The 20,559-nt window shown below is 41.1% G+C and overlaps 1 protein-coding gene across 1 annotated transcript in view; it reads left to right on the plus strand.

Annotated features, from left to right (window-relative positions):
* LOC116699718 (GRAM domain-containing protein 2B) overlaps positions 1 to 16,348 on the plus strand; it is an 18,753-nt gene extending 2,405 nt beyond the window's left edge. Inside the window, exons 4-14 of the mRNA XM_032532433.1 lie at positions 486 to 558; positions 1,973 to 2,076; positions 3,165 to 3,254; positions 3,622 to 3,693; positions 3,770 to 3,832; positions 3,953 to 4,034; positions 4,283 to 4,345; positions 4,450 to 4,549; positions 6,853 to 6,945; positions 7,616 to 7,634; positions 16,339 to 16,348. Coding sequence (XP_032388324.1) covers positions 486 to 558; positions 1,973 to 2,076; positions 3,165 to 3,254; positions 3,622 to 3,693; positions 3,770 to 3,832; positions 3,953 to 4,034; positions 4,283 to 4,345; positions 4,450 to 4,549; positions 6,853 to 6,945; positions 7,616 to 7,631 — 756 coding nt within the window. The 3' untranslated portion in view covers positions 7,632 to 7,634; positions 16,339 to 16,348. The remainder of the gene's footprint in view (positions 1 to 485; positions 559 to 1,972; positions 2,077 to 3,164; positions 3,255 to 3,621; positions 3,694 to 3,769; positions 3,833 to 3,952; positions 4,035 to 4,282; positions 4,346 to 4,449; positions 4,550 to 6,852; positions 6,946 to 7,615; positions 7,635 to 16,338) is intronic.
* The last annotated feature ends 4,211 nt before the right edge of the window (positions 16,349 to 20,559 follow it).

Raw genomic sequence — 20,559 nt, forward strand, 5'->3', positions numbered from 1 at the left:
ACACTTTACAGATAGACCACACTCCAGAATTTACAAGGACCCAACAGGGTATATATATATATATATATATATATATATATATATATACATATAAAATATATATGTGTATATATATATGTGTGTGTGTGTGTGTGTGTGTATGTATATGTAGGCTGTGAGCTAGAGGCATATATATATATATATATAAAGTCTATAAATATATCAAATAATTACAAAAACGCAGGGAAAAAAATCAACTAAAACAGTCTTTTTTAAACACTGAAAAAGTGACCAAAAAAAATCTAAAACATTGGGGGAATTTTTTTTTTACAAATTGACTAAAACCTAACTTAAAAAAAACATCAAGAAAGTGACAAAAGAATTGGAATAAAATTGAAAAAAAACGTCAAAATGTAGAAAAAGAACAATAAAATCTTGAAATTTGAACCCAGAAAAGCACAAAGTTGGACGGGAACACAAGGGTTAACTCCTATCTGTCCCTGCAGAGCTTCCTGAAGCACAAGAAGACCTTCCACAAACTGTTCCAGGAGATCCCCGAGGGGGAGACGCTGACACACAGTGAGCTGAGAGTCCGTTACCTATTCCGTGATATTGATTATGGAAATAACGTGGCATTGTGACCTTTTTTCCCTTCGGCCCTGATGTCTGATGAAGTTCTGCCAAACTCTTAGTTTGCCAAGTGGTGCCCAGCGGACGAGACGCTGAAACACCTGCAGGCATGTCTGGCTCAGTGGTTCCCAGAGCGGGGTCCAGGGACCCCCCTAGGACTCCTTGAGGGGGATCTCAGCAAAAACGGGGACTCATTAATTCCATTGTAATTCCATCTATAAGTAACACAATGACAGAATGGATGATTATTTTGGTCGTGGGTTTCATTCACTTTCTGTCATAAAAGATAAAAAATAAAAAAGTTGGGGAACCCTGGGACAAAATCTTATCAAATGGGGGTCTAATTTGTGTCAGTTTAGGGGTTTTTGATGTGTAAAAGTTTGGGAACCACTGGTCTAGGTGACCCAGCTGTTTATGTATTTATTTATTTTATTAATTCAGGACAATGCAGATTGATGAATGAGCACAACAGTACATGTAAAGGTGCCAGATTGTAGCCAGAGGGCTGATTTCCATCTGCAGACCAACAGGCAGGTTGGAGTTACAGTAAAAAAAAAAAGACAAAATATAGTAACATTTAGTATATAATAACAAGAAGAAAGTAAAAGAAAAGAAAAAAGAAAATGAAAAAACAGGACTATTCATTAGAATAGAAAAATGGAAACACAAGTTAGCGGTGGTTGGATTAGATTAACACCTGGTTATCAGGCAACAACCCCTACTCAACCATGATATATTATTGTTAGAAGAGTAGCTAATGAGTAGTCAATGATGAATTACTTGAGAAACGAGTGAGAAATCAGGAGCGACTTGATAATTGATGAATCAATAATAAATACTTCTCTAATTATTCCTATTGGACCGTATACTGTAGTAGATAATGATGAGTCACTAGAGGACAGCGCAGGCAACACAAAAGTCCTCATGAAACAGTAACGAGGGACTACTTAGTGAATGCTCAGTGTAATGTATAACTGTACTGTGTGGGGGGGGGGGGGGGGGCGACCTCAAGTCAGGAACTAATGTTTATCAGCTGGTTCAGAATTAATCAGGACGATCGGTGTGATCGATTCACAGATATTCATGAGTTTAATAATCCTTGCTTATTGATACTTTAATATAGGCGCTCCCAGTCTGGTCTCCAGTGAATGATCATTATCTACTCTTAGGAATTAATATCGAGAAGTACTTATTAATGATCAATTACCACGTGGTTCCTGATTGCTGACTCATTTGTTCCCTGGTGACCACTTAAAATTCTGTGTACTCATTGGAAACCCACACCTCATGTTCAAATGGTGTGTGTGTGTGTGTGTGTGTGTGTGTGTGTTGTGTGTGTGTGTGTGTGTGTGTGTGTGTGTAGCCTTCACCTGTGCCTTGCAGAAGGAGGTGCTGTACCACGGGAAACTCTTTGTTTGTGAGAACTACGTGTGCTTCCACTCGTCGGTGCTGCTCAAAGACACCAAGGTAACGGACACATTAAGCTGTAGGCTGACTCCCATTGGTGGACCTGTTACATTCCAGGCCAATTAACACCAACGTGGGTTTAACTCGACAGTCCACACGTCCCAGAAGTTCTAAAAAGGCGCAGTTAACATTAGCTATGCTGGGAATTCACTTTATTTTGGGGATTTTTTTCATAAACGGCAATTGGGTTTTTACTCTAATATCAAGCAGCCTGGTTGGGTCTGGGCCGGCTTCATTCACAGCTCGTTTCCAAAGGGGCGTCACCAACGGACGCCGCTCAAACGCCTCTGGCGATTGGATGGTCCTTCAACCAATCAGACCAACGTAAATGAATAGCTGCTTGCTATTGCCATTGCCAGAATTGTGATTGGTGCCTTGATTTGGAAATGTTGGAATTGGGCTTGAATGGGCTCTCGGCCACACTGACTTGCAGAGCAAATCTCAAATTGGAAGTTGGTCAGGGTTTCCCCAGGCTACATATCAAGAACTTCACAGAGGGAAATAATAGATAGAGAATAAAACAACATGCTAGGTTACCTTAGCCATCCATCACTGGGTGCTAGATGAGACTCCGATACACCACAATATCAGTTGCACATTTTTGTATTCTCAACTTGTATATATTCAAATATTTGTTCTTGTATTTTATCCTATTATTCTGTCATGTACAGTATATTGTATGTATGTATATTGTATCCTAGTATTTCATTTATGTGTATATTCTGTGCTGTGTGACAGATTTTGCTGCTGTAACACTGTAGTTTCCCATTTTATTGGGATCAATATCTATCTATCTATCTATCTATCTATCTATCTATCTATCTATCTATCTATCTATCTATCTATCTATCTATGTATCCATCTATCTATCTATCTATGTATCTATGTATCTATCTATCTATCTATGTATCTATCCATCTATCTATCTAGCTATCTAGCTATCTAGCTATCTATCTATCATCTATCCATGTTTCAGGTCACATTGAGAAACCATGGAGAAATATGACTGTAATGTCCTCTTTAATGCCATAAAGGCAACAAGAATCCAAGCCTGTTGTCCAGCCTGTGTGTGTGTCCACATGTTGCAGGTGGTGATCCCTGTGTCCAGCATCACCGGGGTGAAGAAACAGCACTCAGCGTTATCCATGATGTCTATTCAAACTGCTGATAGAGAAAAGGTAAGAACACACACTTCAGACACACACGTTTGGTTTTTTTATGCTCTATAAATATACACATTGACATGACCGCATCTTTGCATTACAGTATAATTGTGCAGTCAACATGGTTAGGATAGGAATAGGCTATTATTACTTTTAATGGCCACATACTCAGGCTCCAAAGGTGCTCTGTGACATGGTCAAACCTCAAACATTAAATGTAGGCACAGTATAATTAGTGTCTTTATTAATCACGTTTTAGCTACCAATCAATAAAAGGAAAGATGGTGAATGGGTTCAAAAGAAGGGAAAGGGGGAAAGAAGACTTGCAGCTTCATATTAACGTTCTTAACATTTTCTCCTGCCTCTTCTTTTCTCTTTTTAGTACTCATTTGTGTCTTTGAGGAACCGTGAGGTGTGTTATAGACTCATCCAAGCGGCCTGTTCACATGCACAGGTAGGTGTTCCACTACTCTGCACGCACATGAAGGCATCATTTCAACATGTTTCATTCGTGTGTTTGTCTGATCCAGGAGGAGAGCGTCAACGGCAGCCCTCACGTCTCCTCTGCAGAGAACGAAGTTGATCACGATGTGGTACGTCCGCTGCTCGTCTCACCCAACCAAACCGAGTTCAGCCATAGAGGGTTATAGAGTGAATATGAGTGCATGATGCATAATGACTAGGACCCTAACCTTCAGCATCTCTGTCCTCAGGCCTCCAGTTACTCCAGTTTGGAGGACAGCGTAGATCTGAGCGTTCCCCTTGACAACGGCTTCCCTCAGATGTCCAGTGAAGGTGAGACACCGAGATGTGTGTTGTGACTGTGTTGATGCGTGGCTTTTGTACCAGCAGGGTATTGTTCTCTCATTATTTTCAATAATGACTTAACTTCTTTTTAAAGCTTTAGTGTGTAGTTTCTGGCGCCCCCATGAGGAACTCTGAGTAACGACAACCAGCCATGCTTTCATAAAGCTTTAAGATAATATTAAAAATGTATGTAACAGAACCACTGAATGCAGCAACGTGTATTTGTGCGTCTCCAGGTCCTTCAGGATGCAGTTCCACCCGTCAAAACAGCCTAACAGACGAGGACGACAGAGGAGAGTGTAAGAGTACACAAATACACGTGCACATACTGTGATATTTCCATAAGTGATCCATAAGGCATAGAGGATTTTAAGAATAACACGGGGATTTTTCTGTCAACCAGCTGTAAGGTGGATTTGGAGGATCACTGAGATGGTCTTTCCGCTTTCCTTCCTCCGAGAAATTCTCAGTCTCAGGGTTCTCGTTTTTGTCTACATGATGCTGTGAGTATTCTTATTCCACACAAAGTACATTCACTAGTACAAGTACTTCTTGATTGAAGAATCCCTTTATTATAATGTCACTTGTAGTTGTTTTACTTTTATATTTAGCTGATAATGCAGTACATCTGTACCTACTTTTTTATTTTGAACATGTGAAAAATCAAATACATATACTGTAAATACATTCATACACATACTGCATATAATTAAAGCAATTATTGTAAGTAATTCAAACAAGAAATCCCCATGTTCAAAAAGGAGTAAGAAGTTCATAAACTTATCAAGTCTGACTCCCTTTTTCTATTTTTATCCTTTAGTAAATACATCATTTTATGCTTCACTTATTTACACATCTTTACATATGCGTACATCATATATTTACAGTTGTGCTCATAAGTTTATATGCCCATGCATAAGTTGACTAAAAAGAGGAAAAAAAAAATCATCTTTTGTAAATAGATCTTAATGGCTTAATTAAAAAAAAAGGAAAAATCCAACCTTTTAAGGACACCAATTTTCTTTGTGAATGAATAAATGTATCATAAATAAAATGTTTTACTTAAAATAGTATAAACACCCCCCTATGTTAAAATACAGGGGGCTAAGTATACACCCCCCTATGTTAAATACAGGGGTAGTATACACCCCCCTGTTAAAATCAGGGGATAAGTATACACCCCCCTATGTTAAAATACAGGGGCATAAGTATACCCCCCCTATGTTAAATACAGGGGCATAAGTATACACCCCCCTATGTTAAATAAATACAGGGGCAAAGTATACACCCCCCCTATGTTAAAATACAGGGGGCATAAGTATACACCCCCCTATGAAAATACAGGGGCATAAGTATACACCCCCCTATTTAAATACGGCATAGTAACACCCCCCTATGTTTAAAATACAGGGGCATAAGTATACACCCCCCTATGTTAAAATACAGGGGCATAAGTATACACCCCCCTTGTTAAATACAGGGCTAAGTAAAACCCCCCTATGTTAAAATACAGGGGGCATAAGTATACACCCCCCTATGTTAAAATACAGGGGGCATAATTATACACCCCCTATGTTAAAATACAGGGGCATAAGTAATCCACCCCCCAATGTTAAAATACAGGGGGCATAAGTATACACCCCCCAGTTGTACAATACAGGGGCATAAGTATAACAACCACCCTCCTGTTAAAATACAGGGGGCATAAGTATACCCCCCCTATGTTAAAATACAGGGGCATAAGAATACACCCCCCTATGTTAAAATCCCATAGAGGGAGGCACATTTTTATTTTTCATGGCTCAGGATACAATGCATCCTGACAAAGTTCACTTGGCCTTTAGACTTAAAATAGCCCCCCCACCCCCATCATCATCATCACATACCCTTCACCATACCTAGAGATTAGCATGGGATACTTTCCATAAAATCATCTCTCAATGCAACTCAAACCGGCTATTAGTCTCACTGAAATAACACCATGCCAATATCTAGCTATACTTATGCCCCCTGCATTTTAAGGAAGAAGATTTACATATTTACAAAACATTATTCATTCACAAAGAAAATTGGTGTCCTTAAAGGTTGGATTTTTACTATTTTTTTAATTAAGACATTAAGATCTATTTCCAAAAGATGATTTTTTTATTCCTCTTTTAGTCAACTTAAGCATGGGTATGTAAACTTATGAGCACCACTGTACCTACCTACTGTTCACATAAACACATGCATACACACAGACACAGATGCATGCACACGTGCCAACACACTGTTTCAGTTTCTTTCATTTTTTTACTTCTTTCTATACCATCTATCTTCTTCGTTTCCATCTATCTATAGTACACAGGAGTATACTTTGAATGCAGGACTGGTGACAAAGTATTTTCATCTTGTAATTTTGTAAAGAATGTTAATACCCCCCCGTCCACCTCCAGGAGTACATTTGGACATAACTGCTGTGTAATGGAAGAGGACGTCCTAGGATTGAGGGACTTTTATTCCTTGAGCTGGGACTTTAAAAGACTGCAAAAGAACAATTTCCTGCTTTGTAAAATCCTGTGCAGATCTCACATGCAGTACATGATGTGTTTGAACAGAGGCACATTTTGGTATGTCGACTTTCTGGATGGGCAGGAAGCTCGGAGGGAAAGAAAACAATCTGATGCTCGACATGGGGGTTATGGGAATGTTATCACACAGACATCATTTATCCCTGTGCTAGATCGTCTGCTCCGCTTGTGATTCACAAAGTGAAAGTCTGTAAAATGCGAGGCATTCACATCGTTGTTGTGTGTTTGTACCGCAGGGTGGTGTTGCTCCTGTTGGGGTCCGGGTACATCGGGCTGAGGATCTTAGCACTGGAGGAGCAGCTGACTGAGTGGTCTCTACGCTACAGAGAGTGAGTAAGACACATGGAAATAACGAGAAAAGGGAAAGTATCTGGGGGAAAAAGTGAAATGGCTCAAACGGTTTTTTTGGAGACTTGTAGAACCAGTCCTGTCAGATCAGATAAGACATGAACACAAACAGGTGCACAACAGCAACATGGACCAAAGATAAGTGGTTCAGTCCCAGTCACACCCACAGATTAGGCTTCCAACAGTTACACATGTAGTGTGTAATTACCTCGCTAATGTGTTCCTTTCAAAGTACATCCACTCAAATCCAAGGTTTTTACATTTTACTAAAGTGTATTTTAATTGAGTATTTCCATTTCCTGCTACTGACTTATACTGCATTTTTGAGGGAAGTTATGTACTGTTTACTCCATTAGATTTTTTGAGAGCTGTAGTTCCTTTCCAGATGCAGATTTCACACACATATCACATGATTAACACATCAAATTTGATGTTTATCCCAGAGGTTAAACTACCCTGCAGCATGTTGATTCAAGCTACAATATATATATAAATAGAGAGAGAGAGAGAGAGAGAGAGAGAGAGAGAGAGTCTTTGTGCATAATGAGTATTTTTCCTTTTGATACTTTTGCTAAAATGTTTTCACATTTTCGTGCAACTCTGACTTAATTTAAAGGAGTGGTCCTCATGCCGCTTCCTCTTCTTCTGCAGGTACCAACAAACGTAGACCGTGACCACACACTCTATTAAGACCTGCACTACATTGTCCCTGTCTAGACGCGCTCCAAAAAGCATCTTGGGGGCAGACTCGGACCATTTGACACACACACACACACACACACACACACACATACCCGTTTTTATACTCGTGGGATCAATGAACAGGCAGCAGCCTGATGGGATCCACCCTTTCTAGAGGGTCTAGAAAACATGATTTTAACTCTAAATTTTTTATTATTTTGTTAACCCAAAAATCCACTTCAAATACAAACAATCTCAATAAATTTTAGACCTGATTTTGTTCCCCCTGGGCGACTAGCACAGAGTTTTTGTCCGTCCTGCGGGACCAGTCATGTTATGTGTTCTGGTGAAACAATCAACAGCCACTATTGGGCACATGCCAATTCATGACAACAAGTTTTGTAGATGGAAACCAACATTCAGAGTAGATTCTATTTCGAATCCAACTTTTAAACAAGCTGATTTCACTTGTATTGTTTGTTATTACTGTCCGCTTTACTCAGTATGATTGAAACACATAGCATACCCCCTATAAATCATTTCTAACATTAAATCTGGTTGTCATCAATCTCCATGAAAAACCGGAGACTTGACTTTACAGAAATTGTCCTGCCTTTTACGTATCGAGTTTTTTAACTATTTTCACAAAAATCTCAAACAGGTTTGCATTTATTCGTTTTATTACCCAGTTTACTACTACAGAAGACTCGGGTTTGACCTCTAATTTAACTTTACAAGAGTAAATTTTGGAAGCCATAATCATGACGGTGAAGGACAGGAAAGCCGGCGTGTTGTTGCTGATTAAGACTCACCAGAAAGCTCTTACAAGAGACATGTGAGTGCCTAAAACCGTCCCTCCCCCGCTACGATGCGACTCAGTGGGAAGCTTGCATGAAGGATTTACTGGAAGACGGCACTTGTTTTGTGATGTTGGCTACAGCATACTCTTTGATTTGTGTTGGACTTTTTGTTATTCTACATTGTCTTTGGAACCAAGCAAACGGTCGTTTCTGCTCACCACGGTCTTTGTCACTGAGGACAACGTATCTTTCCTCTGCTTCTCATCGAGACAATCTGTCCATAAAATCACCTAGGTTTTTTTGTTGCCATCAGCAACAGGAGTCCAGAGCCACAGATGGTAGGGTCAGCCCTGTAAGGAAGACTTTCCTCGCTAAATGACCATTGCTATATCATAACTCTGGTGGAATCCGGCAAAGTAAAACTGTTGCTTGTCTGTCTCATGTTACCTATCAAACTTACTATTTAGACTCAGCTATGAGAAGCCTGCTCCCAGGTGCCACTACTCAGGAGGTGAGAAGTGCTGAAAATGGCATTGGATTGTAGGGAACACACGAGATGGTACACTGGATGGCGAGACTTGGACATGAGTCAGGATTATATCTTAGCGCGCTAGCATGAAGAAGGACCAATTTCCATATGTATCACAAGCCGTGATATTACTCTTCAACCCCTAATTCACCAAGGGAGGTTGTAAAAGGTATAGTATATCAGTACGAAACCAAACCGGGGAGAGGCCAAAGAATGGCCTCCTGTGTTGAAACACCAGGCAGGAAAGCCCACCCAGAGCAGGCGCAATATGCATAAGAAGCGGTTTGCTTATGAGCGCTGGAGGAAACCGGCTCTAAAAGCGTCATTATCCATTAAGTATATAACGATATAAGGACAGAAAAACAGCGTATTTGCTTGGAATCCACCAACTCGGGCTTCCTGTAACATAGCTGCACCAATGGGTAGATAAGCGGCCATGTTGGGGGGGGAGAGGGCCTAGTGAAGTGGATAATCACAAGAGGCCGCAGCGCTGCTACTATGCAACAGTATGTGAGTAAACACGATATACAAATTGGAATTTTGCAAGTGACAGATTATTTGTACATTTATAGTAGCGGTGGGCATATTGACAGTACCACTGTGAAGCATCATCACACATCAAGATACGTTTAGCCAATACATGACTGACGGGGGCATCTTTGACAGGAAAGTCGCCTGCCCTAAACCACTGCAGCCGTAACGGCCGTGCGAGGAAACAGACCTCGTGTTATTTTGTAATGTGCTCTGGTGAGTCTTAAATACCGGCAACGCACTACCGTTTCCCAGTACTTTACATGATTGGACTTCTCCAATGACAACTACTCTCTTTTTGGCGTTTCTATAGAAACAGACAAAAAGCGACCATTAGGGGCATAGTAAGGCAATGTTAAGGTTATTTAGAAACCATGTAATTAAAAGTGAATTTCTTGCCCAAGATAAAGTCTGAAAAAAATAAAAAGACAGGCCCCTGGCACCTAAAAGGCCAAACACACTTCAGTTCCTGTATTATGGTGAATTGCTATTTCACTTGTTTGAAGGCAATGTTTGCCGGAAATCTCTTTATGTAAAAGGGACACAACAGATTACAATGCCACATATACAAACAAACGGAATATTATTGCAGTTCTCAGGCCTTCTATATTGCCTTCCTCTTTTTTTTTTTTATTTACTTCCACACATAGACAAATCAGTACTCAAACGAGTGCACAAACAATTAACATCCAGTACCATCATATCACAAACAATACACAGCATATTCAGTGCATGTCTAGATCAACACCAACAGATGTGTGTGTTGACATCTTAAATCATCAATCAAAAATGTCAAACATTTTTTTTCTTTTTTGTAATAATGAAAAGAAAAAGGAAAAAAGAGATAAGACGATATACATGTGGGAGTAGTTTTCCTGTTTCCATAAGTAGCTAGAGAACAGCCGTCCGAGGTCTTGAGATGGTGCGATTCTTGCGTCCATGTTTTCCCAGCAAAGAACAAATCTTCCGTTTTATAATGTAAAGATGCTGTTATCTTCTATAGTTTATAGAATGTCCATTGTAATTTCAATCCATACTGATTTAAGGTAGGGAATCTGTGTGACAACCATTTTTTGGTAAAGCGATCTCTTTACAGCCACCAGCCAATATATTCATTGAACATATTTTTCCTTTTTAAACCATTCTTGCGAGTATATATCAAAAAAGATAAGGTTTACATATCCAAATGAGATGAACATGCATCGAACAATACATTGTAAGGCACATAGTATTTCTCTCCAAGTTAACCCTTAATAGACAGAGCCAATCCCAGGAAGACGTAATGGTTGCATTTTGGTTTCCCACAATTTCTCCAGCAGATAGATGCATTGCCACCATGATTGATTACTGAGAGGGTGTGATAAAAATACCTATCAAATTTTCCAAACAAAACGTCCTTCCATTTCGTGGACCGGGAGCAGTTCCATTGGACCCTCATATTGTGTCCCATTCATTCCTTAGATATACTTATTCCCCCCTCCTTATCCATTTTGCTTTTAATATAGGAGGTTGAGTGTGGGTTTTAAGATTTACCAGACATTTATATGTGCATGAAATGTTTACACAGTACAATTCTGAGTTGTACGCTTTTGTGAACAATTCTATGATAACCTTGCCTCGTCCCATCCCTATTCTCCATCTGACGTATCATAAAACACGCATCTGTAAATACGGTTACAAAGCTTGCTGCACTTCTAATGAATCATCTCTCTCTTGAGTGTCAAAAACTAATATTATACCACCTTTTATTACTAGCTAAGACGTCAATCCTTTATCGTCACAATACTTTACAATCTAGCATAATCAAATCTATTTGGGTCTGTACACTCCGCAGTCATCTGCACACACATTGAAGAGGCACAATATCCTCATTTAATTTATATTCCCTTCCATATAGTCTATCACCACATTAGAGTGATTCTACTCCATGGGTTATCATGAATTTATGGGCTGCTGGCCTCAGCGTTGGGTCCGTAAGTCCACTGTCATGGCGACTGGGCTGCATTGAAGGGTGGGGTAGTCCTTCACTCCTTCATATTGATCCACGATTGCCCTTTGATAGAGATTAGGTCTTGCCACCAACACATCCATGCCGTTACTCATCTGCGCGCAAAGATAATAATCTCTTAAGGAAGGTAATCCCCGTCAGCCCACTTTTCCTTAGCTAACTGTAAACGTCGTTAAACTGCAACCCCTAGGTCTCTATCCCCTAGCCCAATATATATTGACAACATCTTTCCAATCGTCTTAAATTGATTTTGCCGTTAATTCATTATCGGCTAAGCCGTCTGCAAATACACATGCTATAGGCGTAATCTCAGGCAGAATGTTCATCTTTAATAGATTCAATTCTGAACTACAGACTAAGAAAGCGGCATTAAGGTCTCCATCTTCCCGATATCCTTTACCTTTCAGTATTACGTTTTACAATATGGTGTAGCAGTAAGTTACAGTTCATTTAAGTAGACCACTTTAAAACCCACAAGGTACCACCCAACCCCTGCATAAGCCAGCTCTTTTGCGCCGAATATGCGAATGCGACGAGGCCCTATCTTTAAAAAGATTTCTAGGTTGTGCTCTTTTATTTCATGCATCCTGCATATTACTCATCTGTGGTTAATTGCATATGACAAAGTAACTGCTGTTTGTAAGATTAAGACCTTTATAAGCCTATCTGCTATAACATTCATATATTTCTTATTCCGCGATAATGTTGCGAGCCTATAATGTTTCTGACGTGCCCAACTGCAGATAATGTTTCGGTAATAAGAATCATGCTTGATCCTGCTTTTAAAAATATATTAAAATAATACTGCCCCGCCCATAAGCAGACCAGCCAGCTTGCTGTTATGGATTCCTTAATGTTAATTCCAATGATATCCTAAGTTTCTGTCTGCCATAATATATGTAGCCAACGGAGTTCAAAATATAGTGCGGGGAGAAGTAATCAGCCCCTCGATGGACAAGGTGACCATTGCCAAACATCTCTGCCTTGAACTCCATTTCAACGTAAGGGACTAACAAAAGCTATCTTAGCCAGAGGTCAGGTTGATCATGTCTCATTAATTTTACATTCGCTTGGTTAGGTAAAGGCTTCGCTTTATCACTATAAGGAGCACTGTACAAATTTTATAATTGCGTTATCACGTAATCCAAATCTAGTCCTGTAGAACTCATGTGGACGACAATGTAAGGTACCCATCTGTAGACGCTGTAACCTTAAAGTTCGCATATGGCCTATATTTCCGAGCACTCATGCCTTAACACATAGTAAAAGCATGCCAAATTATGTGGTGCTTTTTCTGATGTTAATATTCCCATGATATGGCTAATGTTCCTCCGCTATTATCTTCGTATGGTGTTGTGACGTTGTCGTATGACAAACCGCTCGACTATGAACATCATTACCTGTATCAATTCTAAGCGCTAGAATTATTCTAATCGTATTGGCCATGAATAGAAGCATAAATAACTCTATAGCGCATCTCACAGTACTAGAAACTGACGTATTGGTCGGAAGCCCCACAGGTCACGCCCATCGCACATGCAAATTTATCTCCATGGCCCCTTCTTGTTAGGTCCCTATCTGGCCTCGCCGATATGACAACGCTCCCTTACATGCACATAAGAGGTTGATATGGAAGTTCCAACGCTACATGTTTGATGTCCTATTGTCAACGAACCCATGTTACAATGCTAGGGAGCATTGACAGGAATTAGCATCATTTTCGAAAATCCTTATACCCACTCCTGCACGCTGCTTTACAAGCAATCCCGTGTCCTGCGCCAGGATTTGTATAATTTGTCTACTAATTTCCTAGCTTTAATTCATTACCTCTCCGATATGTCCGCCTTGCCGCATTCTATCTTCTCCTTTCTTGCCTCCTGGCCCATTTAGAGTAGCCCGTAGCCTTATATGAATCAGGCACAACAACAGTATCAATTTGCACCAGCCTAAATTACCCCTGGAACTTACATTATTGAGCTATAAATGTTATTATGTAGAAAGACTTCGAAATGGATTCCTGATATTCTTTAGTTCTACTTTTAAGCACTTTTGTTCTTGAAGGTCCCTATTTACTGTGAATTGTCATTTCTGCAGTATCTTCTCCTCATCTTCCATGCTAATATTCCTTTTTCTATTTTGTTCTTGCATTAGAACCCCCTTAACTAATTATCTCTGTTTTAAAAACATTAGATTTATCTCTCTTACCGCTGATAACAATTTCCTGCACCCTCACCCACTAACCACTTGGCCCGTTCCACGACCTTTTGCCCCGCCGTTTCAGGCCGGCACCTAGCTTGACACGGGCTCAATACGTAATTATGAGCTAGGCGTAGCGGCATGTCCGCGCCATGGATCAAGCATGGGACTGTAACTACCCCTACGGCAAATCTAGATGTGCAACGTGCGACCTCACTAAGAAAAACACCAGGCAGTGTGCTAGGCCTGCATGCAGTACAACCAGAGAGACACATGATATGTAAGACTTTCAAGCTTTAAATAATTGCATTAAAAAGCTTACAGACAGCTCTTGACTTTGCTCGGTCTATGCCCCCACCAGTCCTGCCCTACAGTGTACCAATGTTCCTAACTGAAACGTTTTAAAAATCGCTAGCCTATTACAATGCTAACGCTAATCGCCTAACGCACTCATCAGGCTAACGCTAATCGCCTCAACGCGAACGCTTGAACATTGCCCACTATATTTACTGCCTCTTGAATGGACTGCCTATAGAGTCCCCCCTGATACGATGTAATGCCATACAACCGACTACTGACTGCCTTAATTTAAATGAATACAATGATCCCGCCCCTTGTCTCACACAGGAGCGAGACCCCCAGGGCCCCGAGGACAGCAGCCGCCCTGATCCAGGTTGGGCCTTTTGGTCGCCCCAAACGCCAAGACCCCCAGACGTTTTCCATAATTCCCTGTTCTGTATTAATGTTACATGTTATGTACCTAATTCATTTATCAACTTACTATTCTTTAGCGATAGCCCGCATCTATGACTACAGTATTGTAATAAATTAATAATCCTGTGCTATTGTTCGCACTGGTTATATGTTGTTGAGTTTTGATATGGGACACTGATGATATGAGGCGGGGGTTACGGCCAAAGGCCTCCAGACGTGCAGTCTGGATATCAGAGCAGCTGTAGCTAACAACAGTGTAGTGGTGTGTAGATTTGTTTGTGTCTTGTGTGTATTTTTTAGTTTGACACATGATGCCTTTTATTGTGTGCGACATGTTGTATGGTTCTAATAGTTCATCACCATGCTCTGTAACCTTATTTTATATAAGCGTTTTGGCCCTGTAGTTCAATTTACACAATAGAAGTCAGTTGTTTTGTCAACAATCATGCTTTTTGTGACATCAATGACGATTCAAAACAGCCGCTTGATAACCTGAAACGAATACAAACACCAATGTAATAGCTCAGGGGATATCATGTATTTGTATATGTTACTTAGCTATTGATGACATAGTGTTACAAAGTCAGCGTTTGCTGATGCTTAGAACATGACTGCCTGAACTTGTGTATGATGACTTACACACAGTAGTTATAGTCAGCTAGCACTATTTTTTTGAGAACTTCCGTGTACATCTCAATACAGGGACAGCTCGTCTCATTAAGACCGCTCAATACCAAGTGAGCAACTCGGTAGGACTCACAGCATAGATACTTAAACGGTTTGGTTGTATTAACACTGTGTCTGCACAACGCCACATCAAGTGCAACAGAACTGCACTTAGGACGGCCGATGCTAGGCCGAGTCTGTGGTTATGAAGTATGACTGGCGTTCATAATTACTGTATCAGAAAGAACACTCATATAGGTGATGTCCCTTCTTTCTGTCGCCCCACCAAGCTGAGTTCCCAATTAATAGGGTATGTTTCACATCGTATACCGCCTACTTGCTTGATTGTCAAGTCTGGTCGATGTTCCATCTTATGCCAGATGCGGTAGGCCGTGTAGTCAGGAGCCATGAGGATGGTATTTTGAAAGTGATGAGCTGAGCGTAAGAGTGTGAAACCAGGAGCGCGAGAGATAGTGAATGTAGGAATGCTGAGCCTGTGCCTGGTTATTTTGTAATAGTGCTCTATATTTTTTTTTTTTTTTTTTTTGTTAGTTGTCTGTTGTCTACCTATGACTTAGTTTTCTAGTTATTCTATCAGGTACAGGTATATCTACTATCTAGTATAACTTATATATTGCTAGTCTTTAGTAGTTGCCCTCTATGATCATTAACTTGTAATCTCATCACTAAAATGTTTGGTTTCATTTTAAGGCACTTGTCTCTATGAGTCGATTGTAGTGCTTGACTTCTTCACGCTCCATTATTGGTGAGCTCAGTGTTCGTGTCAGACGAGTGTCCCCGACATGGAGGATGTGTAGTGATGACTTATGCTTACGTCTCGACCGATTCTATCGATGTTGATAGATTCCTATGAGTATTTTCGGTTTATGATGTGGTAGCATGCTATGCCTATTTAATTATATTAGAACATATTATCAAAACCAGGAGGATTACATATGAATTGTAGCCATGAGTTTAGTCCTTACTATGTAGCGTTGTTCGCCCCCCCCCCGGTGCTGTCTTCATCCGCACAACCAATCACACTGAATAAATAAGTATATGGACGGTGCACCTCCTTACCATCGCGACTCTGTCGACACTCTGCTGCCTAAGTCTCAACTAGATACTGACGACTCATTCAAAGATGTAGTCGGCTATTATCTCTTATACTTTTCGCATTTTAGCTATTATTGATCAAATCGAAGTACTATTCCTATGCGATGATGATAAGCAGAAGAATCGGGATGAGAGGGGCAGGATGGCTAACCTATAGTAAGTACTGTCTGCCATGTTGTAGAAACCGAAATCGATCACGTATACGATATATCACACTCAGTAGGACCAAGACTTCTTCAAAATATACGAGTGCAGGGAACTTTCGTTAGGGGCCTAGCCACAGCTCGCGCCTGATCAAATCTACCGATTGCTCTACACGTGAGGAAGTTCACAGTGCGATGCGGGTGTGATAATAGTAGCATATATGTAGAATTGTCTCTTTCACCGCTAGCAAGGAGTAAGAGGACTTAACGCAAATTCGACTATCACACATTGTTCCATGATACAGCTAAATAAGCCAGAGCAAGCAATGCCAAATCACACTTACTCCTGAGGGAGCGACTCACCGAGTGTGTTAGCTTCACGAATTGGTGGATGAGACTATGATGGAAACTCATATATTTTGCCCGATGATTATTGGAAGGACGATAGATATAGTCTAGCGCTCCTGATGCCGCGGCTCTCCATGTCAGAGATGACTGGTTTTCAAGCTAGATGTAGTATGTTATGGAAGATAAGATATAGCGACTCACACCGGTGTACACGGGGATCACAACAGGTTAGTACAATACGTAGACCAAGAAGGATAGATCGTGAGAAGCGCAGGTTCGATCCCCAGAATTATGGTCACTCTGATTCTCAATTAGCTGTTCACTGAGTAGGATTCCTAGTGTAGAGATGACAGACTACTGATCTAGTGGCCGTTGTGGTCTGTTTGCTTCAGTTTTAGATCAAATATATATCTACGTCTTTTATCCTGGCGAGGTTCACACATCCCATGACGAGTTAAGGTACCTGATTTATCCGGATTAGAGGCTTTGCTCTAGCCGATGGCATAAGTAGCTGACGCTCATCGGGGTGCGCCCGCGCCCCAAACGGCCACACTGGCAACTAAATCAACTAAATAGACCTTAGATAACTACTCCCTGCACGCCGAAAGGCGAGCAGCGAACACCACATTTACACAGTCAAAGACTCAAAGTGTCACCGCTTACACAACATCATGAGATGAGATTTGACATTAAGGTCTGGTCGCGTGCTGTAGGGACGCGCAATGAACACCAGAAGGATGTGTGCTTGTAGAGGAACTTCGTAGCGTGGAGACCAGTATGACTTTGCCCAAGACTACCCCACGCCCAGTCTCAAGATGCGACGGTAAGAGTACATATCGACGGCTAAACCCTGTATACTCAAAGCAAACCGAAACAATCCAGTTTCATGACCACGTTGCCCCGACTAAGAGCTACGCGTGGTTTAATCAGACTTTAAGTCGCTATAGTTCAGATCGTGCAGAGGTAATGGCATCACCTGCGAGAATGCAAGATCTTTTCCTTCCATCCCTTTCTCCCCCCTCTACCTATCTATCCATATCGTAGGTCTGCCTTCCTTTCCTTTTTACCTTTTTTCCTGCCCTCTCCCCCTTTCGGCTTCTTATAATCTGTATCTTCACCCTTTCCTGAGCTTTAAGCGCTGTACAATTTCACGTGCAAAGAACGAGTGTGCAGCCCGTAGTCACGAGACTCCAGTGACTAGATATTCCCATGTGACGTTAGTGACTAGTTCAGAGCTACTGTGCATCCTATAGTGAGAGCAATAAGTGAGGAGAAACATAAAATGAACCCCTGCAGTTGCGTAGACATCATCCATTTGTGACGATTTGCTACCTCTGGTCTTTCGCTGCTACCCATGATCGTATATTTTACTTGACAGTTGCGTCAGATTTATTAGTCTATCTTTCGTGTAGACATCTCACTATCTCCCCCCTTGGCCCATCAATTCTTTTTTTTTGGTGTATCTTGTCCACTCTTCTTTACCTTAGATCACCCATACAGCTTTGAACTACCAGAGTTCCGAAGCAGAGTTGTCTTTGGAGTTTGGTGTCAGGGATTTTTATTTTCGGGGGTCCTTTTCCCCCTCTTCTTTGAAAACTTGCCCCAGCTTCTACCTTATGTGCCTCTCACGTTCTCACTCAGATAACTGTTGTCTCCTCACTTTTTCCCCCTTTTTTGTTTGGGACTTTTTTCCTCTCCTTGTCCTCCCCCTTTTCTTCTCTCACTACTTTCGCTCTGCGAACTACCATTCTCCCAGACACGTACGGGACAGCAGCTCCGATAGGCATCTCTTCGGCGTGATCACCAGGTGATGGCCAGTCCCATATCTTCTGTTGGAGTTGCCCTCCCCTGCACTGACGATAGTCGAGTCCGTCATCATAAACACGCATAGTTTAGGGTGTTTTTATGCGGGGGAACGGCGGTCTGAAACCGGCGATCTGTGTCGCTTAGTATCGTTAGCTCGGAGTATTCCTTACGTTTCTGTAGTGGCGGGGGGTGTAGTCTTGGTCAAAGTCTATTGGTCTCTCATTCAACAAACCTTCTTTTTTGCCCAAGCTTTACAGAACCTACTTCTTTGATTTGTGTAGCTGGGTGATGAAATCGTGATTAGTGATTTGAACCGGGGCTGTCGTCTCCACGTCGCCGGGGGGTTTTGGGGCGAGTAGCCCGAGAGCTCTCTCGATGCCAAGGTCCACATTCGGAGGGATCTCCAGTGTGGTCCGGAGTAAATTTCCACAAACACCCCCCATTGACGTGCCCCTAATCCTTCAGGAACATTGTAGAGCCATTATGCTTCCCTTCTAGATCTACCTTCTTGGTCAAGTAAATTGTTTTCTTGTGACTGATGATTTTCTCATCTTATCATACTCTCTCCACATTCTGAACGCGGTCTTACGTTTCCAATTCGCGTTTCGCCTCACACCAATTTTTGGGAACACTGGGATTTCTGATTTGATTTAGGTCGTTGTGGTTTGTGTTTGCGAAAGTCCCTTCTCCTCCAAAACCTTTGTTTAAACTTGCTGATTCACTCGACTGAAGACACGCGGTAGATTCGCCATATGCAGGACCACATGCCTCGGAGAGTGCTCTCTGAGTTTTATTCGTTCATGGTTTCTCAGCGGCGCATTTTTTGTTCCATCCCTCCTTCCCCTTCTTGCCCCTTTTTTCGAGCTAAGCAAAAATCAAATAAAGTAATATCCGATCATTTAATGGAGCAAGTTAGTTGGTTTTCCCGGAGAGAGCTATCGTTAAGTGCCTTTGGAGGATGACGTCACCGGAACCCTTCTTTGCTTTCACTATGAAATCCTCTTTGATGTTTTTTTAATTTGTGTGCAGCACCACTTAATAAACCGAAAACTATGGCAAAAATCAAAGAACGCAAAAGCATAAGCATCACAATCCACAGCAGTGCACAACACGAGATCAATTGCTGAAAGCACAATGAATAAGGCAACTTATGATTTTGGGGGTGACATAGGCTATTATACTATAATATATATATTATATAATATATATATATATACACACACACACACATATATATATTAAGTCTGGTTCACAATTGTCAGTCAACTTTCAAAAATACATTCGGGGCTGACGCGCATCTGGCCTAAACGCACACACAGAGCTCACAACGGTCATTCGCTAAAAAGTTCCAACAGACTGGGCCGGCCGTATCAGCTGTCTGATTGCGTCACTTAATCCAAAAACCTTTAAGACATCTTTAGTCTCCAGTGTTTTTTAAGCGAGTCTAATGAGACGAAGCTGTCACTGATGAGACAACAGGAAGTCTCAAAAACACTATGCCTGTAAACATTAAACATCCACAAAGTCACAGTTATTCAACAGACGTATTTGTAATTGTCTTACAAAAATAAAAAGTGTACAGAACAGCCCCCTCCCCCCCCCTCATCCCCAATTCTTTTCTCATTGGATTGCATCAATCTCAATAGGCATTTCTAAAGCAAATTAACGGAAATCCCATCGTTAGCAGTGGGGAAGTTTAATCCCGAATTACTTATCCCTTAGTAACCAGTGTCAAATGGTGTGTGTCTCTCAGTGGCAAGATACCACGCTTACAGTGCAGGTAACAAACCGGCCAGTACCTAACGTTACTGTCAAGGAAACAGACACAACTACTGCTGAGTCAATTAAAAGTGCTACTCAGTTTCAACTCACCAAGTGTCTTTGTACTACTTAAAGAACTAACTATTGTACTACTCTTAGAAACCAAAGGCCACACGCCTGTGGTTATAATTAGCAGAAGGTAACCTATTAGCACATTTTCTCTCAATCTCTGAATAGCGGTGCTCCGTTTTATCAAATAAAATTGAGTGTCATGTTAATGTAGCTAGCTAGAGCTT

Source organism: Etheostoma spectabile, chromosome 12, assembly GCF_008692095.1.
Source record: "Etheostoma spectabile isolate EspeVRDwgs_2016 chromosome 12, UIUC_Espe_1.0, whole genome shotgun sequence".
NCBI lineage: Eukaryota > Metazoa > Chordata > Actinopteri > Perciformes > Percidae > Etheostoma > Etheostoma spectabile.